The 27865-nt window shown below is 54.4% G+C and overlaps 1 protein-coding gene across 3 annotated transcripts in view; it reads right to left on the bottom strand.

The window, feature by feature from the left end:
• GLIS1 (GLIS family zinc finger 1) overlaps positions 1-27865 on the bottom strand; it is a gene marked incomplete at both ends in the record, with an annotated part of 229254 nt that overhangs the window by 18991 nt on the left and 182398 nt on the right. For all 3 annotated transcript variants that reach the window (XM_082832337.1, XM_082832335.1, XM_082832336.1), the window contains one exon: positions 3445-3606. In XM_082832337.1, coding sequence (XP_082688463.1) covers positions 3445-3606 — 162 coding nt within the window. The remainder of the gene's footprint in view (positions 1-3444; positions 3607-27865) is intronic.

Below are 27865 nucleotides of genomic sequence, written 5' to 3'. Positions count from 1 at the left end.
GAAGCAGAAAGAGACGGCCATACCTTGGTGCTGCCACGGAGAGTTGCCAGGTTAAAGAAACGGAGGAGAGCAAAAAGAGAGAGACAGAGCAGTGAGAGGCTTGCCTTGCTGAAAGGAAGGTATGGGCGGGAGGGTGGAAGGCAGGCCTCAGACCTGTCCCCACACAACCACACAGAGACACAGACACAGACCAACACGCTACAGGGTCCCTCTCACACAGGCCTGCTCCCTGCCCCAACATATGCACGCGTGCGTGCATGTGCACACACACACACACACACACTTTCTCTCATGGGCCCTACCCTGCCCTGCCCCAGGCCCGGTCCCCTGGGGACGCTGATACAAATCCACACGCTTTTGTCAAAAAGCAAACAAACAGAGCTCCGTGTGTGCAGGCACCCTCGCCTGGAAAGAGGGCACAAGGCCCATCTCTGTGTTTGTTTTTCCAGGGCCTGACGTGTGTAGAACATTCCTCTGGCCCAGCTCCCTCATGAGCCCTCAGGAAACCCTGTGGCTGTCCCAAGCAGAAGCCAAGCCCCAGGCCTGGAGTCACCACACCGGCTCCAAAGCCTCGTTAACAGCAGGACGCTCACGGCCGTGCTGTGAGCGTGGAGCACCTCACAGAGCCCTCCCGATCTGTGCTCAAGACAGCTCCTCACCTACTGAGCCCCCACAGTGCAGGCCTGTGCTCGGGGCTGGCCACCCACGGTCTCCTTTCAGTCTCACACCCACCCCGTGAGAAGCATCCGCACTTTGCCGATGAGGATATCGAGGCTGATGCTTTGCCCAAGATCTCACAGTGAGTGGAGTGCCCGTGACACTCTGCTAGGGTGCCCCCTCTCTTCTGCAGCCCTGAAGGGTCCAGGGAAGTGGGCAAAGGAGAGATTATCACCCCCTTCTTCCCTATAAGGAAATGGAGGCCAGGGCAGGATGGTCTGTGGCAGTCGGGACATGAACCCCACATGGAGTGCCTGGGACATGGCAGGATGTAGTCAGCATTCAGTCAGTGAGTCATAGGTCAAGAAAGGAGGGACTCAAGTTTGCTGTGCAGATCCTGTGTCTGGGCTCCACATTTGTCACCTCAGTTGATCCCCTATCCCTCTCATGTGAGGTAGATGTTTGAGGAAACTGAGGCCAGAGAGGATGGGTGGCGGTCCTGGGACCTCTGGGACCAGGTGGAGGGCCAGGGTTAGAACCCAGGCTGGTTCTCTCCAGTCTGTCCCACTGCTTTCCTGCCCACGGAGAGAATCCCATGTTCTCTGGTGCCAGAGGGGAGCTGGGGACAAGACTGGGTCCTCTCTGGAAAACAAGGCCCAGCCTACATGGGGCTGACCCAATGGGCCTGAGCCTCGGGCGCTGGGAAAGCAAACTAGCCACGGGGAGGGGGGGGGTCCGCCTACATGTCTCCATGGGGCTGGAGTACGCGGGGGCTACGCTTGGTGGCTGCACCTCCCGGGCTTGACCAGGACCTTCTGAGGAGATGCAGGCCTGAGACAACCCTGTGGGCTCATTCTCGGCCTGACCCGACCCAGCCCTTGGAGCTCTGTTCACACACCAAGTTGGGGCCAGAGGCATGTTGCTTTGGGGCTGGGTCCAGGAAGTGCAGTAAGGGGAAGGGAGGAAGGGGGTGAGTCAGGGTAGGTGACCCCGAGATGCTGGAGGGACGTCGCCCGGGGGGAGCGGGGTACAGAGAGGCCTGGTGCTGTTGAGGCTGCCTTGTGGCCTCTGGGAGATGTAACCAGGGTGCTGGGGCACAAGCCATGCCTCTCAGGGTTGGGACAGGTGCCAAGGGCCCCAAGGGCTGGGCATGTGAGAAGGTAACAGAGACAGAGGGATTTGGGAAGAAGCTACCTCTTCACTTCATGTCCCCAACCCCCGTGACAGTGAGCCTGAGAGAGGCGGGGTGGGGACAGCGGTCGGGCTCAGGTTGGCGGGAGGGCTCTCCCTTCCCACCCTCTCCCCTCGGCTCTTCTCCCCTTTTCCAGCAAGGGGCAGCAGACTTGGGGTCAGGCAGACTGGGTGTCATCCCAGCTCCGCCACTTACCAGCTGTGTCACAGTCAATGACTTCATCTCTGACTTTCAGTTTCTTTGTTTGCAAGATGGGGATAGGCCCCTACACCTTGTGGTCTGTCACTAGGATTAAACTGAGGGACAGTGTGTGTGATATTAGGGGACAGGGGAGATGTGTAGAACATTCTGCCCGGGGCCTGGGCCTGGCCCCAAAACCTGACTTCCTGCTATTTTCTGCTACCCACTTCCCCCAGAAGTGGGTCTTGGTTTTCCCAGCTATAAAACCCCAGAGGGCCTCTAGCTCTGACCTCTATTGTTATGTGGCTTCCAACTTACCCTGGAGGGGTCAGTCGCCCTCCTGGGCCTCTGTTTCTTCATCTGTATGTCTGTATACTGGATGGGCTGGGCTGGACGGCCACTCAGGTCTCCCAGTCCCCGACCAGCAGAGTTCCCCAAACATTTGCACAAAATGCAGAGACACAGGCCAGTGGCCCAGACGTGGAATCTGGCTACGGACCCGTCTCCAGCTGCACATGAGGGCTGGGGGCCTCCCAGGCTGGGTGCATCCCATCACATAGGCCCTATGAGACTGGGGTGAGGCCCAGTTCTGAGTCAGCTCTGCCACCTTCCAGCTGGGGAGTGAAGTGGCCAGAGCCCCACTTCCCTCATCGGTCAAATGGGCTAGTGACCCCCCGACTGGCAGGGTCATTGTGAGATCGTGGGAGATGATGTTCTAGGAAGTGCTCTGCTAACTGCTGAGGTCTGTATGCACAGGGGAGAATGCCTGGACCGATGCCATGATGGAGCTGCAGGTTACCACACTGGCACAAACAAGGGAAAGGAGGTGGACACACGGGCATCTGGGGCCCAGGCCACTATTCCAGGGGCCTGGAGTCTTAGGTCCTGCTCACCTCAGCTCCTCACCCACCGTGCCCGGGAGATACAGAATGGCCCTGGAGAGCCTCTGGCCTGTCTCCATGGAGGCAGTGGGTGGGAAGAGCAGGGAGGACCTGCTCTGGGGGCGACTGACAGGCCTGGGGATAGGATGCAGGATGTGAGCCCACCCTCTCAGTGGGGCCCACACTAGTGCCTGGGCCGGTACCCTTGGGCTAAAGCAGTGGTTCTCAGCTAGGGGTGAGTTTAATTCCTCCTCCCCAGGATTTTTGGCAACGCTGAAGGACATTTTTGGTTGTCATGACTGGGAAGTAGGAAATCGCTCCTGTCTAATGGATAGAGGCCAGGGATACTGCTAAACATCCTATACTGACAGTACTTCCCTCTCCCCACAAAGAATCGTCCCACTCAAAATGTCAACAGGGCTCAAGGATGCAGGCAGGGTTTCTGCCTGGAGCCGCCTGCTGCCCTGCGTTAGGCAAGTGGGGGCAGAGTGCACGTCCTCCAACCCCACCCTCGGCCTCTGCCCTCGGGCCTACCGTGTCAAGGTGGGTGCGCTGGTGCTTGGCGCGGTCACTGGAGTTGCTGAAGGCCTTCTGACAGCCCGGGTGCTGGCACAGGTATGGCTTCTCGCCCGTGTGGCTCCGCAGGTGGATCTTGAGGTTCTCCAGCCTCGAGAAGGCCTTGCTGCAGCCCTCAAACTGCAGGAAAGGCTGGTGAGGGGTGCTCTGCAGCCCCCGGAAGGCCCACCGCCCAGCCTGGAAGTGGGCCCCAGCATCCTCTCCCCCCCAACCCCCTGACCCTGCCCGAGGCCTCCAGCTGCCCCAGTTCAGCTTCCCATGAAGTGCGCAGGACCCAAACTCTATCTGGGAAGCCCTGGTAGGTCCAGAAAAAAATACACCCCTGACTTACAAATGGCCACTAGGGCTTGAGAAAAAAGTGGTCTTTCCAACTCTGGATCTCGACAGGTTTGCCCTCCATCGGCATCTGGAAATGATGTGCTGCTCTCATGGCAGCACTGCCCTGAATGGACAGGATGTAGGTATACATCTATTGCAGACAGCCCTGGATTTGGAACCCAAGGCCTGGCTATGAGTCGGGCTCTGTCCCAGTGAGGCTTTGGGACTGCCCTTGACCTCCCCGTGCCTTATTTCCTTGCCTACAAACTTAAGACTGTGTGGCCACCACTCAGGGCTGATATGAAGGTCCCAAGGGGTAGGACGCTGACTGTCAAAGGGCTTTGCCCGCCTGGAACACAGCATCAATGCTGATCGCTGTCAGAACAATGACCACATTTGTAAACGCAGCGTCTCTGATTTATCATTTGGCTGTTTAACATCCATCAAGTATGCACTAGGCCCCATGCCAGGCAGTGGGCATTCAGTAGGTACAGCACAGACATGTGATGCCCCTGGTCAGGGTGGAGATGAGCAGAGAGCAACAAATACAGTGCTGATCCCAGCAGCCTCGGCCCAGCTCCCATCTCTCTCCCCAGAATCCTCTAACTTCAAACTCCTCCCTCCCTACTCTCTACACAGCTACCCCAGGAGCCTCTGGTGTAGGAAAGGGACCCTGCTTCCGCCTGAAGTCCTGCGGGCCTGGCATTCAAACACTCAGCCCGCCACACGGTCCAGCCCCTCTTGACTCCCCACCAGAGGCTTGAAACAGCAGGGGTCCTCCAGGCAATCTCAAGCCTTTGTACTAGAAAGGCACTCAGCAAAGAATGTCCTATCTCGTAACAGTGCATCCAACCCCCTTCAGCCTTCAAAATCCTTCAAACACTGCCCGCCGAGCACGCCCTAGTCCTGGTGTGACTGGCCGCCATTCCCGCGGCGCTCGCTGTGGGCAGGAGGAGGAGCTACACCGGCTCCATCCATCCAGCTGTGGCGCTGGCTGTTTAACCACATGACAACCGGGAAGTGTGCGGCCTCAGTGTCCCCACCTCAGAGACAGAGGCTTCCAGGGGCGATCACAGTGTTGGGACAAGATGCAGGCCACATCTGGGGCCAAAGCCCAGGTGGCTACTCTGTGCCTGCTGCCTTCCCACGGCAGTGGGGCAGGGGGAGGTGACCCTTGAGGAAGAAGAGATCAGAGGAGGCTGGGTTTCCTCTCATGAGCCATTGGTTCCAGCCCTCAGGTCAGGGCAGACATCAGAACAAGGACCCAGAGACAACGGTCTGGGGCGAGCTCTCCTGGAGCCTCTCCCTTGAAGACCCGGCCACAACTGTGGGCCGTGCTCTGCTGGGGCTGGTCCAAGGCAAGCTGTCCACAGCTGGGTTTTAGAAGCTGTTCTGCTTCCTATTTCCAGATGTTATGCCTCTTCCGTGCATCAAAACCAGAAGGAAATCCTGTCTGGGGAATAAACAGGCCACAAGCCACGCCCCACCTTGCTCTCCTGCAAGGCCGGTGCCAGGTTCACCCACAGTGAGGTGGGGCAGCGGCTAAAGAGCAGGCTGCCTCTTGGCTCCCAGCCGGTCCCTTTGTTCCTCTCTGGCCCGAGCCGGGAGGGTGGACATCTGAGGCGGAGGGGCAATAACCCCTCAGGTGCCGCGTGCCATTCCTGACTTTGGAGGGTCCATCCGACTCTGGAGATCCGTATATCATCTCCCCACCCGGTCTGTGCGCCTACCTGGCCAGCCGTCCATCTCAGCACCGTTGCCCCCACCCCCATGCCTTTGTTCGGGCTGTGCCCCTCCTGGGACACCTTCCCTTCCAATTCGCTGACAATTCAATTCAGACACTTTTCACGATCTGCAGCTTGGTGTTCATGGTCTTCCAGCACGGCTGGACGCCTCTCCCATCTGCATACACCCCACACGTTATGCTGTAGCCACACGGGAGTGATCAGACCCCGAACGTGTCGGGAACTTGAATGCCCCCAGGCCTGCTGGAGCTGTTCCCTTGGAATGGAACGCCTTTCCTTCCTTCACTCACTTGGCAGACATCTACTCATGGTGCCCAAGCACTACCTCCTTGGAGAAGCCTCTCCCAACCTCCTGCTCCTCCTTGGTCACACCCTGAGGTTTTCACTGCACATCCTTTGCCTTTTCTCCATGCCTCCAGGATAAGGGTTTGGGAGTTCCTTGCGGGCAGAGCTAGCAGCTCACTTATGGGGCAAAGGGTGAGTTAGAAATGTGATCCAATGGTGGTTAAGAATAGGGGTTCTGGGGACTTCCCTGGTGGCACAGTGGTTAAGAATCCGCCTGCCAATGCAGTGGACACGGATTCAATCCCTGGTCTGGGAAGATCCCACATGCCATGGAGCAACTAAGCCCATGCGCCACAACTACTGAGCCTGTGTGCCACAACTACTGAAGCCTGCGCGCCTAGAGCCTACGCTTCGCAACGAGAAGCCACCGCAATGAGAAGCCCGCGCACTGCAATGAAGAGTAGCCCCCGCTCGCCAAAACTAAAGAAAAGCCTGTGCGCAGCAACAAAGACCCAACACAGCCAAAAATAAATAAATTAATAATTTATAAAAAAAAAAAGAATAGGGGTTCTGGAGCCTAGGGGTGTACACGCCTCCCTCGTGTTCATCAAGGTACCCCACACCTGCGCATGTGCGCTGTGCCCATGCCATGCCTGTGTATATCGGCCCAGCTCGTCCTGCCCACCCCTACCCCACTGGAACTTAACAGAGCTGAGTCCCAGGCTGGGGTATAACAAGCAGCTGGCCAGAGCACCATGATGCGGGACCCAACCCTCAAGGTAGAACCAGAGGTAGCAGCAGGTGGGGTAGCAACTGCCCCATCAGGACAGGTCTGGGACGAGGATGTTACAGGTACACCTGGCAGAGCAACGCCCGCAGCAGAGCCAGCATCCCAGGCATGCCAGGGCCTTGAGGGGAGATGGGCTCTGCCTGCAGCCGCTTGCCAAGGTCCCCGCGATCCTCCCCCTTTAACAACCCCAGAGATGGGCTAACAGAGGCAGAGAGAAGAGGACGGGAATGCTCGTGGGTCCAGCACCTGTGCGCTCACTCTGCTAGGCCTGGTCATGTCTCTAGCATGATCGAGTATGCTCTCCACAGCCCTCGGGGCAAGTATGTCTCCACTGTCAGGAGCTGAGGCTCGGGGGAATCCGCACAACAGTTACAGACACGGACCCTGGTGTGGGACGACCAGGGCTTGTGTCTTGGCTGCTCCACTTGAGAGTGATCTGAAGTGAGTCCCTTCAATTCTCTGAGCCTGTTTCCTCATCGTCAAACTGGGTGAGTTCTACCAAGCTCAGAGGGTGGCTGCACAGTAAGTGCTTCCCTTGGTAGCAGGTGCGTGCTCAATACCGTCACCGTAGCTACTATTTAGGATCACAGAGCAGGTAAGTAGTGGAGTGGCATTCTGCCTGGGGTGGCAGCTCCCGGGCCTGCTGGCCCTCTGCGGAGTTGGAAGGGTGTGTGTGTATGCGTGTGTGTGTGATGTCCCGCTGGGCGTGGTGGGCTCTCAAGTCCCCCCAAAGTCCTGTTTCTACTTCTCACTCCTTAACCCCTCACCTCACTCCCCATCTTCCTCCTCCAGCCTGACATCCAGACTAACCTTCTCAACACACCCTGGGCTCAGGCCTATCAAAGGGGTGTCAGCCTGCTCCTGGGGCCTGGAGCAGGCTGGGGACTGGCGAACAGTCTGGAGGGGCAGGTGCCCCAGCACCTCCTCTGATGGGGAGTTATCTCAGTGCTGTCCTGGCTCCACCTCCAAGGAACAGGTGCCCTGGACAGGTCTGCTCCCCCACCAAGCCCCTCATCTGTACCCTGGGGAGCCAGGACCTGGCAGGGCTCACATAGTGGTGGAAGGGCCTGGTCTGGAATCCTAGAGCTGGGGCACCTGAGTTTCTCATGAGTCCTTCTCTGCTGCCTTACAGCAGCAGCTTCACCAGACAGCCCCCAAGACCCCTCGAGCTCTAATGCTTTATGAGTCCATTTTTAAATTGTAAATCTAACCAGGTCACCCCTGCTCAGGACCCTCCAGGGCTCGTTGTGCCTTCTGACATCCGGTCAACCCCCTTAGCCTGGCATTCAATGCCCTCCATGGTCTGGTGTGTCAGAGGCTGGGATGAAGTGTTCAAACTTGGAAAGCAGATGGCTCTGTAATCTTGGCAAGTCAGTGCCCTCGCTGTGGCTCAGTTTCTTTCTCTGTAAAATGAAGATGCGAGGAAGCAGCTCACAGAGTTGTGGCAGTGGGGCAACGTGCATATCCGCATGTCACGCAGGACGTCAGTGTTGTCACTATTATCGTGGTGGTGGTGGTGTCTTGCCCTGAGGGAGGACACCCCTGTGGGGCAGGTTTTACTGACCCCAGAAGTAAAGAACAGGAGGCCCTTGTTGATGTGTTTGCCATTGATTGGTGTGGCCCTAAAACTCTTTCTACGCCAAGCCCGTGGAGTACCCTTTGGGCACCTCCAAAGAGAGTGAGGCTGCCTTTTGGGATGGGAATGGCTTGAAGGGGCCCCATGCACTGACTGTGTGGGGTCTGGGGGAACAGCAGGGAGAGGTGCCCCACCACTGCTGTGTCATGGGGTACAGATGCTGCCAGAATGGAAACATGGGTCTTATTGGAACAGAAATGGAGTCAACGGGCACATCCGGGCTTTGGGTCTCCGTTTGCTTGAGGCGGGTGGAGGATGGGCCTTAAGGCAATGCTATGGCGACCCAAGGGTGTAATGATGCTTCCGCAGGGTCTGCACCCCACCGGGTACATGCTAGGGTGGGGCCTTCCTGACATTCCTCTCCCAACACTCCAGTCTCCTGAGGTTCTAGGGCAGATTTTGCCCTGTTGTCCATGTCCAGGTGTGTAACCTGCAGAGCACATCCCCTGGAACACCCCTGCTCCCACTGCAAGGGGGCAAGGAGGTGTAATTGCCCCCACTGTGCCAGAGGGCACCAAGCCCGGGCTCGGCTGCAGTCAGGACTGCCGTCTCTTCTAGAAAGAAGTGACCTCCCATTTCTACTTCTAGATCTCCTTCTCTTCCTCCCCTTCATTCTGGCTCAGCAGATGCTTAGCTGTTTCCAGAATATACACCACCCCTCCAAGTCTGCCTATGATCTCCGCTCTGTTTGTCCACAGAAACTGCCCTGTGCAACCATTCACATGGCCCAGCCAACGGTGCAACACAGGGCTATTCACTTGCAGAACTCTGGTGCCACTTCTGCTGGTTGGACTCCCTGGCCACTGACCTCCCACCTTCCACCTGGATGCTTGAGCCAGAAACCTGTTCCCTCCTCCCTGGCCCCTGCATCCAACCATCTGCTAAGCCAGGGAAATGCCACCTCTTAAACATCTTTCACATCCGCCCACTACTCTGGTCCACACCCCAGCACTGCTCACCCAGGTGACTGTACCAGCCATCCTGCCTCCACTCTCCCTTCCCAATTCATTCCCACATGATATCCAGTATCTAGAACAAAGACGGAAGCCTATAGGTGTGTCCGAGCCCCCTTTCCCCGCCACCCCCGCTCACACCCTGCATGGCTCCCCAGTGCCTGGGCAAGTACAGACCCTCACCCCAGCATTCTGGCTGGTGCGACCTGGCCCTGGTAACAGCTTGGTGATGTCTGCCCCCTCCACCCCCACGCCCCCCACCACTGTGTTTCAGCATCAAATTGGCCTGGGTTCAAACCCACTCTTCCGAACTGGATGACCTGGGCAAGTTCATTTCACTTGTCAGAGCTCAGGTGCCTTATCTGTAAATGGGGGCATCCACTTGGGCACACCCGGGCACATGGTGGGTGGGTGCTCTCTGTGAACCACAGGGTATATGCAGCGTCCTGTGGCCAGAGCCCTGATGCCAACTGCGTGCACCCAGAGGATTACCCAGGCACCTCTTATTCGGGATGAATTTGCAACACACCAGTTCACACAACCAAACACAACAGATCTATCTGGCCAGAAGCAAAGACTCACATGCCATGGGCAACAGAGACGGCCGCTACTGTGGGTAAGGCGTACCCGGAGAGGGGAGAAGGAAGAGAAGAGCTATCTGACAGTCTAGAAAAATGTAAGAGTGAGTGCTGGGTTTTTCTTATTTACTTAGAAGGCATAAACATTAAAATACGTACTAAGATGAAACTGGGGTGAATTCAGAATGACCTTAGTGACTGGGTGACACCCTCTCAGTCACCTATCAGGAGCTGGGAGCCATTGTGTGTTTTGTGTGGTACTTCATTTAATTGTGACAACATGCTCTTCTGGTGAGGCTCCTTTCTAGCGCCACGCTGCAGATGAGGAAACTGAGGCTCAGAGATGTGACATCACTGGCCCTAAGTGATGTCACACAGCCAGTAAGCGGCAGAGCTGGGACTGGATCTCAGGTCTGGCTGATGTGCAAGTCTGTATATGTGTGTCCCTAAGTGCTCTGGCTACCGCCTCAGGGACCCCTATAGAAAGCACCCAAAACAGGCTGGTACTCGGGAACTATGACCATGATTTCCAACTGGGCTCACAACCTGGGTTCCCTTCCCAGGCAAAATCAGGCCCAGCCCTGGATGCAGAGCTGATGCTGGGCAAAGGGGACACCCTCCTTCCTCCCGGGGCCTCCGAGAGGAGATGCCACCACACAAAAAGGAAAGCCGCGGCAACACAGCAGAGAACAGCGAGCCCGGCTGAGGCACTGAGTCTTGAAAGGCCCAGTTCCCACATGTGGGGCGTGTTACTAAAGAAGATTCAAATAATGGGGGAAAATACCCCTGGAACCATGAAGCCCTAGACCATCTGGAGTTTTATAGTAACAGGCAGGGGAAAATCAGAACCTAATTGAAAAAAGTCCACTGCAATCCATTACCGCTGCATGCAGCTCACAGAACCAAGGGCAGGAGATGAAAGCCTGAGAGGAGCCGTCCCGGGAGCTGGGGAGGGGGCACCCTCTTCCCTTCCAGACCAAGCCCAAGGACCCTTCAAACTCTGGCTGGGGGAAGGAGAGGGCACTGGGTCTGGCATCAGAATCTGCAGGGCTGGGCTCACCCCACTCAGCGAGCTGCCGTCTCTGAGCCTTTCTCGCACCTGTGAAAGGGCAGAGCGAGTTCATTCAGGGCAGCCCCGGCACGGAGCCAGCTGGTGCCGGGCACGCCTGTTCTCTCCCTCTGGGCCTTGGGGGATGATCAAGGGCCCTGTGTCACATGTGAGGTGTGGGACATTGTGCCACAGGCCGAAGGCCACGAGGTCTCGCAGACAGAAGTTTGTGCCGGGGACTCACCACCGACCGCCACGAGCTTGGGCAGGTCATGTCCCACCTCTGCCCTCATTTTTCTCCTCTCTAAAATGGGCCACCACAAACGGCTGCTAGAAGTAAATAAAAGGACATGCCCAGCACGGGACCTGGCACACAGTGGTCCCTGAGGAATGTCAAGTTTCCTCCCTGTGGCTGACATGGGCCAAGGAGGAGGGAGGCCCTTTTCTCATGCTCTGGCTAAGGATCTGGACACAAAGGGCAAGGAGGAGGTTTGGGGGAACGGGGCACACGGGTGGGGGCAGGAGAGGAAATGCCTCCAGTTTTGGCCTTTGCCAATGACTTGCTTCTAAACAAACACATTTCTGGTTTAAGGGTAAAATATATTGGGTTTCAACAGTCTGGCAGGCCATTCAGGGATCAACTTTTCATTTTCGTACAAACTTTTAACCTACTTTACAACAGTGATTTGGATGGGAGAGCTGCACGGTGCCAGAACCTTCTCCAAGATGTCAAATAATTCTGTTTGGCCAGCACGAAAGGCCAGCCAGCCGGGAGCTGCGGTCCACGCCTCACCCTGCTCCCCGGGAGAGGGATGCTGCGCTGCAGTTACTGTCCTCTGAACCTCATGGGTTTTCCACGAGGCTCTTCTCAGGGCCTTGTGCTTCGAGGGTCCTCAGAGGTAGGTGGAGGCAGTAAGGGGAGGGACAAAAGTGGAGAGTCCTGGGAGGTGAGGCTGGATGGCACTGGCCTGGACTGTGCCCTGTGAAGGCTGTGAGGGTCTGGTCCAGCCTTGGGTACCTAGTGCCGTCTGAGTGAATGAATGGACGGGCAGATGGGGGCAGGAGGGAGACCATGACTGTAACAGCAGCTATCACATTTACTAGGTGGGGGACTGGGCCAAACTCTCCCTAAACACGTCTCCTTAGTCCCATTAACCAGCATGACAGGTCCCCTTGTTACAGAGGTGGAAACTGAGGCCCAGGGAGTTTATGTGAGAGAGACCCCGAGCTCATGAGGGATGGAGCCTGGGTTTGCCTCCCGTGCCCTTCTGTGCCTGGGCCCACTCTTGTCCTAGGCAGCCAGGACCGAGGGGCGCCATGAGATCCAAGGCGAGCATCTCTCAGCTCTCTAGGCCTTCATGACCACCTAGAGAAGGCAGACAGAGGCTGGGCTAGGGGGCCACAGGCCTCCTTTCCAGAGCCGGTCAGACTGGGCCTGCCCTTGGGAGGAGATTTCTCAAGCTAGCAAGGTGCGGGCTGGAGATTCCCCATCTCTTCCTCACCAGGACTGCGCTGGAGGCTCTGGGCTGGGCCCTTTTCCAGCAGAAAGTCCCTCTCTGGGCAAGAAACAGGTTCCTGTTCCCAGCCAGAGAGAGCCAAGAGGGCTAGGCCACCTTTCCAGGGTAGGCAGAGCTCCCCAGAGAAGGAGGTGCACGGGGAGGTTGAGTCTGCTCACCCAGTAGACAGGTGGGATCCAGGGGGCTCCCCGTGCTGACACATGGCTTGAGGTGTGGAGAGAGGCTCGGCTAGGGGCCAGGGCTCAGAGACTGCGCAGAATGGCTGACACACGCACACACACATAGCGAGCCACCAGCCGCAGACCCAGAAATGCAGACACGCACACACTCTGACACCTCTTCTGCCAGCCAAGCCACACATCAAAGACACAGAACCCCAGGACACCAACACACAGTACATGCGCGCGCACACACACACACACACATCATGACTCATGTCACACACACACACACACACACACACACACACACACACACACACACACACACACACTCATACATATACCCAAGGACACCCAAGCCCAGACCCCACCACAGGCACAAACATACAAACTCCGCAGACTCTAGATGCACTGACACACAGCCCCACGTACAGCACAGCAGAAACTGGCTCACATATCAGAACACAGATGGCCTCATGGTGCTCTGTGTGTGCACAGGGAGAGACACCCAGAGACAAAGTCCAGCAAAGGCTTCCTCCAAGAGGCCAGTGGATAAAGACAAGTCCTCACACCAACATCTCCACACCCAACACAGCCAGACCCACGGACAGTCACGCTCCCACACGCCTCTCCATGGCTCCAGGCTGCCCAGGAGAGGAGGCTGCAGGTGGGACGAGCCAGCTGAGCCCACTGTACCTCCTGATTTTCCCACGGCAGCTGGACAGGCTTGGCTTTGGGGAGGGAACATGTGGCCATAGAGAACTCCAAGACAGGGCCACAGGCCACCCTTTGGTCCCACTGACCTCTAGCCCAGTGCCCACTCCCCCTTCCTAAGCTCCAGCCGCAGGCCTTTGACCATGCAGTGTCCTCCGCCTGTCCGGTCCTCCCTGCCCTTCTGGTCTTGGCTCAAGCCTCAGCCCTCCCCTCCTCCTGTGCCAGGCCTTCCCTAATCGCCCCTGTTCCCACCCTGCCCTGAGCGCCCGGACACCACCCTGAGGCACTGAGGCCAGGACGGCCTGTCTCTCACTGCTCGTCCTCTCTGCGGATGCCGCATACCCCCTGGGCCTTGACAGATGCTGCCCGGCCTCTAGAGCTCACCCCCAAGAGGGGAGGCAGGCACAGGTGGGAAAGCGACATGGCAGCCCATTCCACCTCCACAGCCAACTGAGAAGCAGAAGCACCTGGCCCATTTGCTGAGGAGACACCTGTCCAGGTGCGTCGACATCTGATCCTAAGAGCTGGGGGTAAGGCAGGTGAGCGCTGCTCCAGGAGGAGGAGGGGAGGGACTGTAATGAATGAAAGGGTTCTCTCCAGCCTCAACTCCCCCCAAATAAGCCTGCGCCCACAGCCTGGGTCTCAGGTCCAACTCCTCCTCTTCCTGGCCCCTGTGAACCTCAGTGTGCTCCCTGCAAAGGGGATGACACTCCTGGCCTCAGGGGCCTATTATGGACAGCAGGGTGTGGCCTTGGTACTGGGCACAGGGCAGGTGCTCAGTCCTCTTTTCGGCTCCTCTCCCGAATTCCAAGAAGAAACAACAGAGGATGGGTCCATGGTGTGAAAAACATTAGGGTCTGAAGACCTGATTCCAGCCCTGGCTCTGTCACAGGTTACTGTGTGAACTTAAACCAGTCACCTGCTTTCCTTGAGCTTAATTACCCACCGCCTGCCGAGGACTGGCGAGTGCACAGGTGGCGGCTGCATGAATTAAGCCCTGTACAACCCGCAGCACCCTGGGGCTGCCCGGGGAGAAAGGAGATCCAAGACATCCCACCCATCACCTGAAATAAAACCTCACGTCGGGTCAGTGCGAATCATGACAAATGTACACGTGCAAAATTCCCTTCTGAGGTCATGGGTGGGAGCAACCTGCCCCATGTGCACCTGGGGCTCAGTTCCCACCAGGAATGTCCCGTGAGGCTCTGGGCCCCTTGGGAGGGGGGAGGGGCACGGCTGGGCCAGACTGCTGGTGTGTAGCTCTGGGGTAGCAGGGGCCTGTGGAGGTCGTAGTGAGGGTGTGGGGAGCCACAGAGGGCTGTGCTCAGTCTGGGGGAGCCCTACTGGAGAGGACATGAGTGACCCATTCCCAGGCGCTCAGGAACAGAGTCGGGTGACTGCATGTTCACCAGGGCTGCTTGGAGGGTGCAAGATGGTTTGTAAGTTACCTTCGGGGATATCCAATGGCTCTAAATTGGGTTGGATCCGACACCTGGGGCCCAGTGGGATAAACAGGCCAAGCTGACCTGCCTCAGCATTGCCACCACTCTCCCACCTGCCACAGATCCTCTGGGAGGCCCTGTGATGGCAACTTAGGGCCACACGCTGAAGAGGGTCACATGGCTCCACAACGCTCGCTGCTGCCACTGACTGAACCCAGTGCCTGGACTCACTAATAATGGTGGATGGAAGGAACGATGACAGCCCAGCTTTCAATCGAGCTAATGAAGGAAGGTCAATTGCCATTAGGAACCAAGTACACAAACAACAACAACAACAACAAAACAAATGAAATCCAACCTACGGAAGGACGAGAAGACAGGAAGAGACAGGGCAGAACTTTCCAGTGACCAAGTGCCTCAGTCTGCAGGACACCTCTCTTCCCTGGTCTAACCAGTATCACAGCAACCCCGCCAGAGGCAGGACTGAGGCTCACAGGCTCACTCGGGCTTCTCGAGCCACTGCTCATGCCTCCCAACTGGCCCACTGTGCAAGAGACATCCAGCTGTGAGCTGTGCACTTGGCTGGTTCAGCCACAGAGGACTCCCCTGGGCCAGGTGTCCTGGGAACGTCCCTTTCCCTGCTAGGCCTCAGTTCTCATCTGTCAAATGGGTATGTAGTAATAGCGTTGTGCCTCCACCCAAGTGCTTCTGGAGGAGATAAGTTGGCAGAAAGCAGAGCAGACAGGAGTGAACTCCTGGCTTTTGGGTTTCAAAATCTCAGGTCTCAGGGCCAAATGGAAAGAACTCTGGACACAGAGATGAGTCACACACAGTAAATATTTCAAATGATTTTCTGCCCCACGCCATCTGAGAGTGCCCAGCACAGGCCTGGCACACAGTGGGCTTGTGTGTGAATATCTGTTAATGAATGAAAGAAGAAAGCAACAAACATATGAACCTTGAGGGAAGTGTGGAGCAGGGCAGGGAGCCCCCCAAATGAGTGGAGCCCAGGAGAAGCCTAGGCAGGAGGAAGAGCAAAGATTCCTGTGTTCCCACCCCTGGAAAATGTCTGGCTGGGAAGGGGACGCTGGAGGGAAAGCAAGACATGGGGAGACGGCAGGGCTCCCTCAAAGTGGGGAGGCTCAGAGCTCTGCCCTTTCACCCTAGGGCCAGGCTCTGGTGTGCTGATAGCACCCCCAGTTAGGCTTGTGGGACCTGAAGCAGGGCTCCTCCCAGGCGGGCAGGACTCTGGATCTCTCAGGAGGTCCCACACCCAGATGTTGAGTCCAAGCTGGCCCCAGGGCAGCCTTTCAGATGGATGGGAGACCGCTGGGCTCTGGGCAAAGATGAGGTGGGGTGCAGGACGGCTCAGAAGATGCCAGCGTGAGAAATGACTCTGAGGACCCCTCGGTTCAGTGCAAGCCCCTCCCACCCACAGAACTGGCGCAGGGCTTTGTGAACTGCCTGAGATCTGCTACTCAGCTCCGGAGACTCAGAACAGGATGGGAGTTCAAGGAAGACTTTCAAGTTACACTCTCTCACACTCAAGTCTGTGGACTTCAGGTTCAGATCTGACATGAATAAAATAGAGACCATTGTCTGCTCTGTTATGAGGATGTGGAAAAGGCAGAAGGGAGGAAAACTGCTCCTGAGGTGTGCACCTCTGAGTCGGCCTGTGCAGCCCCCTTTCTGTGCACCGCCGTCTGTGCTCTTCGGGGCACCCTGGACAGAAGGTGCTCTATCACCCTGTTTCCCAGAAAGCCTGTGCTCAGGGCGCCCAGGGGCTAAGAGCAGCAGCCGGACTGAACCCAAGGCTGTCTGATGCCAAAGCCCTGTCCCTGTTCTCACATCTCATTCAACAAAAAGCAGACGGGTCTGAAGATTTAGGAAACATTAGGCCATGGGCAAGAAATGACTAGAAACAAAGAAGTAAATGTTTCACGTCACCAGAAAATAACAATACTAGCGATAATAGCCACCACACTGTTTTTCAGATCCCCTGAGAGTGTTTATTTCCCTTAACACACAAATTCTCCAGATGTTCAGTCCAACACAGGTTGGAAAGCGCTGGAAAGGGTCTGGGGGAGGCATCCCACCCCTCACCTGCGCCTGGTGCCTCAGGGGTCTGAAAGGGAAGCATGTCTTCTGCTGGGCCAGGCAAGCTGTCCGACTCTCGTGGGAACCTTCCGTCCCTCGAGCAAGGGAGAATCACCCTGTGGTCACCACACAAAAGAACGACCAAGTAAACTGAAAAAAATTACAACCATATGATAAAGCAGGAAGGGGTCCTTAAGGAGGAACACACTGCGAGGCACTTCTCTGAGAACCGAGAGGGTGGCAGGAGGGGCGTCCTGGGGAGCAGGGCCCCACCCAGATGGCTGGCTGCACAGCCTGACTCAGGGGGACACCTGGAACTCATTAGCATTATGTCAGGAATAATGTAAAATTAAAACATTTAGCTTTGGATTCTAAAATTAAGGAGGACAAAAAGAGAAGGATGCCATTGTGCTGAGCCACTCAGCTATGACTTGGGCACCAATAATTTACAGAAAAAAAAAATCACTGCCTTACACTGGGGCCCAGCCGGGGTGCCCTGCTAGCAGGGGCTGAGGACAGAGAGAGGAGTCTCCAGCTCCGTCCTGGGGGAATCAAGTTGGGAGCCTGAGTGGGGCCCAGGTGAGGTCTTCCAACCACTCACTCCCTCTGGCAGTGCCAGTTATATGCCAATCCTGCCACTCTCCTCACTGTCTCCACCCTGGTCACTGCCCCCAAATCCACCATCTGTCCTGCAGCCAGAGACTCCTAAATGGCAACCTGCCCCCAACATTGCTCAGACCCTTCGATGGCTGCCTACTACATTCAGGATACAACCCCAGGCCCTCAGCCTGGCATTTCCAGCTTCCCACCATCTGCATCTGCAGGCCTTCCAGCGGTGGCTGCCTCCCCAAGCTCCCTCCTCCCTCTCTAGTCTCCACTTAGATTGACTACTTGGGCTCTTGGAACTTTACACCTCTGTGCTCTTGCATATGCTGTTCCCTCAGCCTGGAATTCCCTCAGACACCAGGGCTCAGTGCCAATGGTGGCTCCTCTGCAGAGGCTCTGGGCTTTGGGGGCAGGTCCTGGGCCAGACTCCTCTCTGGGTCCTCCTAGGCTCAGGGGTAATAGCAAGGTGGCTGGGCTGGGCTGCGTGGGGACCTGAGACTCACACAATGTCAGGACTGGCTGGCCCTCGGAGGCCTCTGTGTTATAGGTGGGGACACCACGACAGCCCAGAGAGGGCATGGCTGCCCCTGCCCCCAGCTTTGGACCCCTGGATTCTCAGGGCATGCTCATTCTGGGTTAAAGAGTGCTCTGAAGTCATCCAGGCTGAAGTTCAAATCCCAAATCCCTTCCACTCTATGAGCGGCACAAATCACCTAATCTCTCTGGGGTTCAACATCTTTGTTGGCATTGCAAGGATGGCAATGATGGTATAGTGTTACCCACTCCCAGGGCTGTGGAGAATCGGCACCAGGCTCTGCTCTATCACCACGGGTCACCACCAGTGACCCCCTGTGAAGACAGAGAAACCGAGGTCCAAGGCTACAGAGGACAGGGAATCAATGACAGGATGGAGACGAAGGCTCCCGGCTCTGGAAAGGTAGTCTGGGCAGAGTTCACAAAGCCTGACTTGTCCAGTGGCACAAGAGAGCAGACAAGTCATTCATTCATTTCCTCACTCATTTATTCACTCAGCTAAGTGCACACGGCTAGGTGTCCAAAATACACTGCAGTGAAGAAAGCAAATTACCAAACAACATATCTGGTATGATTCCCTTCCTGTAAAGAGTATAATTATCATATACACAGAGAAGTCTGGAAAAATACTCCAAAATGTTAAACAGTGGTTATTTCTGAGTACTATAGTTAGAGGTAACTTTTCCTTTTTTCTTCATACTTTACTCTCTACTTTCTACCTCTTGATACATTATGCTTTTGCTTTATACTTTATATTACTCTGTTTTGTTGAAGTTTAAAAAAAAATTCACGGTGGCCAGTGTGATACTTTCATAGATAGATCTAGGTTGCAGAAGAACTAGACTTCCTTCTTAATTCTGCATGTGGCTTTGGGTGAGTTGTCCTGCATAACACGACCTGGGGATGTTCCCACCCTCGATGTGGAGCCTGAAAGAGCTGAGTCAGGTCTGGATCCGACACTTGCCCCTGTCCTATGTGATGTGGGCGAAGGACTTCCCTCTGATCTCAGTTTCCACACAAATACATGGCAACAACATGATGACCTCCAGAGGGGATCTGAGGACCAAGGAAGACATGGATGGTGACCCACTTTCATGGGTGGTGACACAGCCCATGACGATGACAGCTGTGTGGCTGCATCAGGGAACCCAGGCCCACCCCATGGGATGCACTGAGGGACGGCTCCTCACAGAGTGATATCGCCAAGCTGTTTCCCACGTGGTGACCAGTGATGACTGAGGAGTCTCAGGAGACAGAGCGGCCAACTTAAGTAAACAGTGGACACAAACAAGCTCACTCCTAGGGCAGAGGACACACAGGCAGGTCCGAGCCACAAGACTGCATGGGGGCGGGCAAGGCTGCATTTCACACCGCAGCAGCAGCCGTGAGCCACAGAGCGCCGTGGGGAGCAAATGCTCCTTCAACATCCTTCTCTGCAGCCTCAGCTGAATGTCTGGGGACACGTCTCTGAGCCAGCTGGATGGGCTGCGGGCTTTAGCGCAGGCAGAGCTGGGTTCAAGTCCCAGCCCCGCTGCTGACTGGCCCCTGCCCTTAGGCGTGGTACTTAGCCGCTCTGGCCCAGAGCTGTCTTCTGGAAAACAGTTAACACTCCTTCCTTGTAGGTTTATTGTAAGGGCCAAATGAGATAAGAGACTGCATGGGATCTACCATTTCTTACTCCTACAAGTGAATCAGTAATAATAAGTTTAATTTTTCAAATCATTAAATCAAATCATATAGAAAAAACCCCAAATACCCATCAAGTGATGAACAGATAAACAAAAATAGTATATCAATACAATTGAATATTATTTGGCCATAAAAAGAAGTAAAACACTGATACATTCTACAATATGGGTAAACTTTGAAAACATGATGGCGAGTGAAAGAAGCCAGATACAAAACACCACATACTGTATGATTCCATCTACGTGAAATGCCAGAATAGGCAAATCCACAGAGACAGAAAGTAGATTGGTGGTTGCCAGAGGCTGGGTGGAGGGGAGAATGGGAGTGACTGCTAACAGGTACAGGGTTTCTTTTGGGGATGATGAAAATGTTCTGGAATTAAGATAGTAATAATGGTTTCACAACTTTGTGAATATACTCAAAACACTGTATACTTTAGAAAGATGAATCTTGTGAGTTATATTTCAACAATACTTTAAAATATTAAAAAGAGAGAGGGAGATGGCAGGGCCTTCCACCTCTGGGCGTGGACAGGCCCCCGCCCCAGCACTACTGCATGCCAGGCATGGGTGTCATTCTCCATGCAGCCTGCACTGATGTACCTCTGCTCCCATCACTTGCTACTCAGGGTGCCCTTCTCCTGCCACTTCACCTGGCAAAATCCTGCTCATCCTCCAAGTTTCAGATCATATGCCACCTCTTCCAGGGAGCCTTCCTTGATTCCCCTACTGTTAGGGCAAGACTCCCCTGGGGTCCCACAGCCCTGACCTTCCCTCATCACAGACCCTAGGACTCAAGATCCTAACTGTCTGCCTCTGGGTCCCTTGCTCCCACCACCAGGGCTGTGACTCACACACGGAATAGTGCTGGTCCCACCAGCTGGCCTCTCATCCAGGGCCCAGCAGTAGACTGTACTCACAGCAGGGGCTCAGGGCATGTTTGCTTACTGAAACAATCGGCTCAATTGGGGTTAGCCACCCATGTCCCATCCCACCCTGGGTAAGGAGAAAAAGGCTCTTTTTAAAATCACAGGTCTGACTGGAACAGGTGTTAGAATAAGTCTGCCCGTTTTATACCGGGGAGACTGAGGCTGGGGAAGGAGAAGAGACCGGTTCAAGGCTGCCCAGCAAGTCAATGGTGACACCAAGACAGGGAGCCCAGACTCCAGGCTCCCAGCCCAGTGCTCCCTGACCTTTGGCCTTGGGGCACTCTCCTCCTCACACCCAGAAAAAAGGCAGCAGCTCCAGTTTCAACATGGGCTGAAGATGGTAACAACAGTGGGTCCTCATCTGTGGCCCCTCCCTCTCCTCCTGCATCTGCAGAGAACTAGCTCTTGACTCCTGGGTCCCGAGCTCTTCTCCACCTTTCACGCTCCTGCCTATAATGGATGGAAGGTGTTCCTTATCTCTGTAAGGTCCCATTTCTCAGGCCCTAACCCAGGCAGTCCCGCCGACACAGGTAGCTCCCAGAACTTCACCACCAGCGAGCCCTCCAGTGGACCCCGCGGGCCCAGTCTAACGTATTTGCTAACTGCGTGCAACACAATGGGTTTTCATTGACTTTTGAATGACTGTGCATTTTGGAACACAAGCTCGGTGAACCGGGCTCAGACTGGGTCTGGCAAATCCTATTTGTGGCCTCTCCCTTTGTGCGAGCCAAGCTGGGCTGCCGGGGATCACCAGAGAAGAATGACGGTAATTCCTCATTCGAAATATGTTTCATAAAGTCCATTTCCATTTTCCTCAAGGAGCCAGGAACAGCCCAAAGAGGTCCAACTTGAGAGTCTCTTTGTGTGGGAGCCGCAGAGAGGACTTTTGTTTTCTTATAAACCTATGCTTATTGTGTTTTCCATGTTTTCTGCAACAAGCATATAAAAACTTTGACAAATATTTATTTTTAAAAACTCAAGGACAGAATCCTCCTGCTTCTCCGACTTCTCCCTGCTGGTCTGTCTCTCATTGCTCCCTTATACGGGGTTGGTTTCTGCTGAACACGGGCTGAATCTCTCCCCTCCAGCTGCCAAGCTCTAACTGGACCTTGTGTCTGCTGGCTTTACCTTCTTAGCAACTCCACCTTTTAAAGATGACTCCTGTCCAAGGTCGCCACAGGAGTCCCTGGCTGACCGGGACCTGAATGCAAAAGTGCACTTCCTCTTTCCCACTATACCACCTCACTTCTCTGGGCCTCAGTTAACCATCTATAAAATAAAGGGGGACTTCCCTGGCACTTCCACTGCAAGGGGCACAGTTTGGGTCCTGGCTTGGGGAACTAAGATCCTGCATGATGCATGTTGTGGCCAAAAAATAAAATAAAATAAAATAAAGGGGAAGGGACTGAAGATGGTCTCACAGACCCCTTCTGGCTCTGGCATGCCACACCTCGTGTGCACCGCCAGGCACCGGAAGGCAGGGCTCAGGGGTGAGTTCTGAGGGCCTCCGTACTCACACCAACATCGGACTTTGCCCTTTCCAGCAAAAGGCCCTATTTGTGCACGTCTCTAATTGGAGAACTGGGGTCTCTGTGCAGCACTGAGTAGGTGTTTATCTGCCAGACCTGTAGCATGCTGCCATCGGCAGTGCCATGTCCATGATGGATGGGAGTGTGGGGGGGCACTCGCATGGCAGTAAGGGGCAGGGGAGGAGGGCCACACATGATATGTGGACCCCTGCTCTGGGCCACATGCTTACGCCTATGACTTCTGCTAATCCTATGACAATGGTGTCACGCTAACGTAATCCCAGCTCAGGGTCCTACCACTTGACCACACTGTCTTTCACTGCGACCACAACTCTGGGCCTGGCTTTTGGGGACAGGCCTGCATGAGTTCAGAAGTTGCTGACCTGCTATGGCAAGATGAGGATTAGATGGCCTCTACCCTATGAAAGCAGACCAGGAGGAATGCTGAGGGTGGGCCAGGTTTTTTGGGCGATGTCATTCTGTGTCTGCTTCCCTGTGGTCTTCCATGAGCCCTTCATAAAGTCTTTTTTTTTTCCTTTTCTTTTTGTTTTACAGCTCTGTTAAGATGTAATTCACATAACCATAAAATTGATCCATTTGAAGAACACAGTTCAGTGTTTTGAAGTATATCCACAGAGTTGTGCAACTATTACCACAATCAATTTTAGAACATTTTCTTCATCCCTAAAAGGAACCCCATACCCATTAGCAGTCATTCCTCCCTCTCTGTAACCCCTGACAACCACTAATCTACTCTCTATTTCTATAGATTTGCCTATTTGGGAAATTTCATGTAACCAGAATCATCCAATATGTGGTCTTTTGTGGCTGGCTTCTTTTGCTTAGCATAATGTTTTCAAGGTTCATCCATGTTGTTGCGTGTATCAGCGCTTCATGTTTTTGTGGCTAAATAATATTCCAGTCTATGGACGCACCACATTTTATTCATCAGTTGATGGATATTTAGGTTGCTTCCACTTTTTAGTTATTGTGAATAATGCTGCTGTGAACGTTCATGTACAAAATTTTGTGAAGACCCACGTTTTCATTTATTTTGGGTATATATCCAGGAGCAGAATTGCTAGATCACATGGTAATTCTATGTTTCATTGTTTGAGGAACTGCCAGCCTGTTTTCCAAAGCAGCTGCACTGTTCTACCTTCCCATCCTCACTGTATGAGGGTTCCAATTTGTCCATGTCCTTGTCAACACCTGTTACTGCCCATCTTTTTCAGTACAGCCATTCTAGTGGGTGTGAAGTAGTATCTCATTATGGTTTGGATTTGCATTGCCCTGACAGCTAATGATGTTGAGCATCTCTTCATACGGCCATCTGTACATCTTCTTTGGAGAAATGTCTGTTCAAGTCCTTTGCCCATTTTTTACTTAGGTTATTTATCTTTTTCATTATTGAATTGTAAGAGTTCTGAATATATGCTGGGTACAAGTCCCTTATCAGAGAAGTGACTGCAAAAGTAAAGTCATTTTTGAGCTAAAACAACAACAGCTAACATTTACTGAGTGCTTACCATGTGCTGGGCCCTGTTTCAAGTGCTTTACATGCAAAAGTGTTTTAATCCTACAACAACTCCACAAGGTAGGTTTTATTGTTGTCATCATCCCCATATTACAGATGAGTAAAGAGAGTCACAGAGCAGCACCCTTTTCAAGTCACCCACCTAGGAAGGGGCAAAGCGGAAGTTCTGGGGTACTAACGGAAGGTCATGGCAAACCCTTGAGCCATGGGACAAACTGGGAAGTGACGCCTCCTTGGACTGATATGGGGCAGAGCAGCCAGGGACCCGTAAAAGGGGACTCAGCTGTGGGACAGGAGACAGGGCCACAAGACTGAGCCCACCTCACAAGGTTTTCTTGTGGTCTCCTCTGCCAGCCTCAGGGACTCTGGGTTCAATTTTATTCAGGAAGGATTCAGTTTCCTTCAGCCATGCATGCTCACATTGGGTGGAGATTGCAGACTGACCCACTGCAAATCATGGGTGACGTTTTCAGCCATTAGCACCAGAGGGAGCCCAGCCCATTAACACGTTAGCAAGCGAGCTTCCCTGGCCTTTCTCTGCAGTAGGCCTGGGCAGGAAGGAGGTGGTGCCGATGGAACATAGGGCTCAGAGGGGGAAAGCCTTGCCCCCGGGGTTGGAGGGTTAGATGTGACGGTGGACAGAACGAACACTGGCTCACACAGAGCCAGGTTCCATTGCTGTTTGACATCTGGGTTCTGGGGGCCCACCCAGGCTTAAGATCAGACAAACTTTGTGCAAGAAGATGGTTAATGAAACATTCTTGTTACCAAATATGAATAGTGGAAAATTAGGAACAACCTAATATCCAACAGTGGGAGAAAAGCTGAGTAGACTGCACCACAGTCCTCATGATGGACTACAAGACGGCTATGGAAAATGATCGCGATGACGCACCTGGAATCATGGGGAATTTCTTAGCCCCAGTGCTAAATTCATCAACGCTCATTATTGTTAATAATCTTCTCAACAACCCCATTGAGAACCTGAGGCACAGAGAAGTGAAGCACCTCATCTGAGATGAGGCCTGGACTGGTCCATAGCTTGGACCCTTCTCACTCTAAAATCCTGGCAATGAATCTGAAATCACCCCTGTTGAGCACTTACCATGCGCCAGACATTGTGCTAAGCACCACGTCATACGTGGATGGGCTCATGACCAAAGAAAACATTCCACTGTGGTGGTCTGAGTCATCTGTTCTTTTTGGTTTTGCAAAATTTCTAGCAAGTGATTATGTCACACTCAGAGAAATTCAGAACACCCGAAACACCCACCTCTTGGGGATGCAAGGAAGCCCTTGGGACGTCACGACGTAGCACTTTGGAAACTGTGGCAGCCCACCTACACTCAGCACCCAAACCCCAGGTCCCCGGGATGGAGGCCTCTCACAGCTAGTGGGAGATGCTCAGGCGGGGAGGGAGGAGCCTCAGGCCGCTTCCTCCCTCCCCTCTGGTCCAGTGTCCTCATCTGCCAAACGGGGTAACAACCTCTGCGCTATTGCTTCCCTGCATGCTGGGAGGAGGCCAGGTCAGACAGTGATCTGCTGCAGGCAGCTCAGAGCCCTGGGGGACCAAGGTGAAGCCTCAGGAAGGGGCTGCTTTTCTCAGGGACCCCATGAGTACCCGAGATAGTGCTGTTGGCACTACCGCCCCTACTAGGGCCTCTTCCATTTGTGAGCTCTGCAATCATGCCTGCTCCATCTTTTCCATCCTCTGCCCACAGGATCAAGTCTCCACTCCTGGGCTTGACATTCAGACTCACCATGCCATGGCCCAAGCCTCACTTCCTTCTGCCCCCCCTCCCCCTACACTCCACTCCTTTCCTGGATGCACTGGCTGATCTGCCTCCTGGTCCCTCTGCCTTGAAAGTCCTTGGACACCGTGCTCTTTTCACCACTCCAGGCCCTGCTCAATCTCATTCCCTCCGAGATTCTCCCAGATGCCCCCTCCAGCACCTCACATGGTCCTCAACTTGAGGAGGAAGTGGGGGCTACAGGCTCCTGGGTTCAAATCACAGCCTGGGCTGGGCAGGAGACTCATCTCTCCCAGTCAGTGTGAGCCCTACTCCCTCACCCTACACCCGACACACACGCCCCCCCAACGCACATCCAACATCCTACCACACACCGAAATACACACACACGAACCCAAGGCCAACATACATGCCCATACCCAATATATACGCACGTACAGCAAACAGATTTTCAAATACACTCCTCCAAACACACGTGTGCCTTGACCACGTGCACACCCAAAAGAGTCAACGCCCAATACAACACCATGCACCTCACACACACACGCTGAATGTGCAACACTCACCCAAACACTCAAACTACTCCCCGCAACACAAGCACAGACCATGACCACCCACCCCCAAACTTAAACTCAAACTCATACCCCACACAAACATATGCACACTCACACTCACTTCACCTAACCACACACACACATGCACATCTACCAGAGGAGGGTGTTGGAGAGTGTGCTCTGGGAGTGTGCTGGGTGTGTGCATGGGTGTGGCATTGGGAGTGTCTGCGTCTGCTGTGGGTGCTGACATACAGGGATACACGGGGTGTGCAGTGGGTATATGTCTATCTCTGCCACACACTCCCCAACCATAACCCCAGTACGTATGTACTTAACTGCACGGACACCCCCATCCCACACCAAACCTCCCCCACACCCCAATCCCAAACACGAGCTCTACAACCGCACACATTTCAATCACACTGCGAACAACCCGCGCACACACCACACAGACCTACTCGTACATACACGCAGGCCCAATCCCCCCAGTGCTTAACACACACCCGGGTACAGGCAATCACGCGCAGACACACACACGCTCACAGACCCCCTGCCCACACCCAAAGATGGAACCCCCTGGACTCTCCCTTACCTGCTCTCCGGGCCTCACCATACACCCCAACCCTAAACTTCTATGGGTGGAGGACAGACCCCATGGAGTGGAAGCAGGCAGGGACCCCATGAGCCTGCACACGAGCCCCCTGCGTGGGCTGGCTCTGTGCAGAGGGACCCAGGTGGCAGGGGGATGGGCAGCCCCACGGGGGATGGGCAGCCCCACGGGGCCTGCCTCCTCAGGTCCCCTGGCCACATTCCTGCCTGCTCCAGGGGTTTACTCTTCCCTTGTTCATTGATGATTAAAATACTTTTAAACAGACCGCAAAGATTGCTGTCTTCGTCTTTTTTTTTTTTTTTTTATAAAAACCAAAACCAACAGATGCGTATGGGGACCCTCTGATTTTCCTCCAGGATGATTTACATGACCACAACCAGTTCTTGGAGGAAAAAAGAAAACATTCCAAAAGCCTAATAGAAACATTCCCCCTCTGCTTGCTCACCATCCCCTCAGCCTGCTCAGCTCATTCGCAAGGAAGGTTCCTCTGGTCCCCTCCCTGCCGCCTGGAGGCCAAGGGGCGGAGGGAGGACCTGACTGGACCCTGGACCGCAGCCCTACGTGAGACTATCTCTATGAGAGTTTTCTGTTTTTATTTTTATCATCAACCCTAGAGGAGGGAGTTGGGCAGGCAGAGACAAACTTCCTCAGCAACAGAACCGAAGACTCCTGTTGGCTTAATCGGTCCTCTTAAACAGTTAACAACCTGGGGGCCGGGAGGTACTAGTGTTATTTCCATTTTACATACGAACAAACTGAGCTTAGAGGTAATAAGTAACTTGTTCCAGTCCTCAGCTGGTGTCAGGCCCCAACCAAGGCAACACAAAGCTGGTATTCGAGCTGATCCACAGCCCCAGCAAGGGGACCACCAACCTTCTCTGCCATCCTTTTTTTTTTTTTTTTTAACATCTTTATTGGAGTATAATTGCTTTACAACGGTGTGTTAGTTTCTGCTTTATAACAAAGTGAACCAGTTATACATATACACATGTTCCCATATCTCTTCCCTCCTGCGTCTCCCTCCCTCCCACCCTCCCTATCCCACCCCTCTAGGCGGTCACAAACCACCAAGCTGATCTCCCTGTGCTACGCAGCTGCTTCCCACTAGCTATCTATTTTACGCTTGGTAGTGTATATATGTCCATGCCACTCTCTCACCTCGTCACAGCCTCCTCCTCCCCATATCCCCAAGTCCCTGCTCTAGTAGGTCTGCCTTTCTTAAGACATTTCCCCCACTGGCTGGTCTGGCAGCTGCCGCCAACCCCACCCCTGGAAGCCTTGGTGAATACAGGTTGTCCTTCAGATCTGGGGTACACCAGGAAAGCACAGCCAAGGCTGGAGGGACTTGTGGGGTTAC

This window comes from Leucopleurus acutus, assembly GCF_964270905.1.
Source record: "Leucopleurus acutus genome assembly, chromosome: 2".
In the NCBI taxonomy this organism is placed as follows: Eukaryota; Metazoa; Chordata; class Mammalia; order Artiodactyla; family Delphinidae; genus Leucopleurus; species Leucopleurus acutus.
This window is presented reverse-complemented; position numbering and strand designations above follow the sequence as displayed.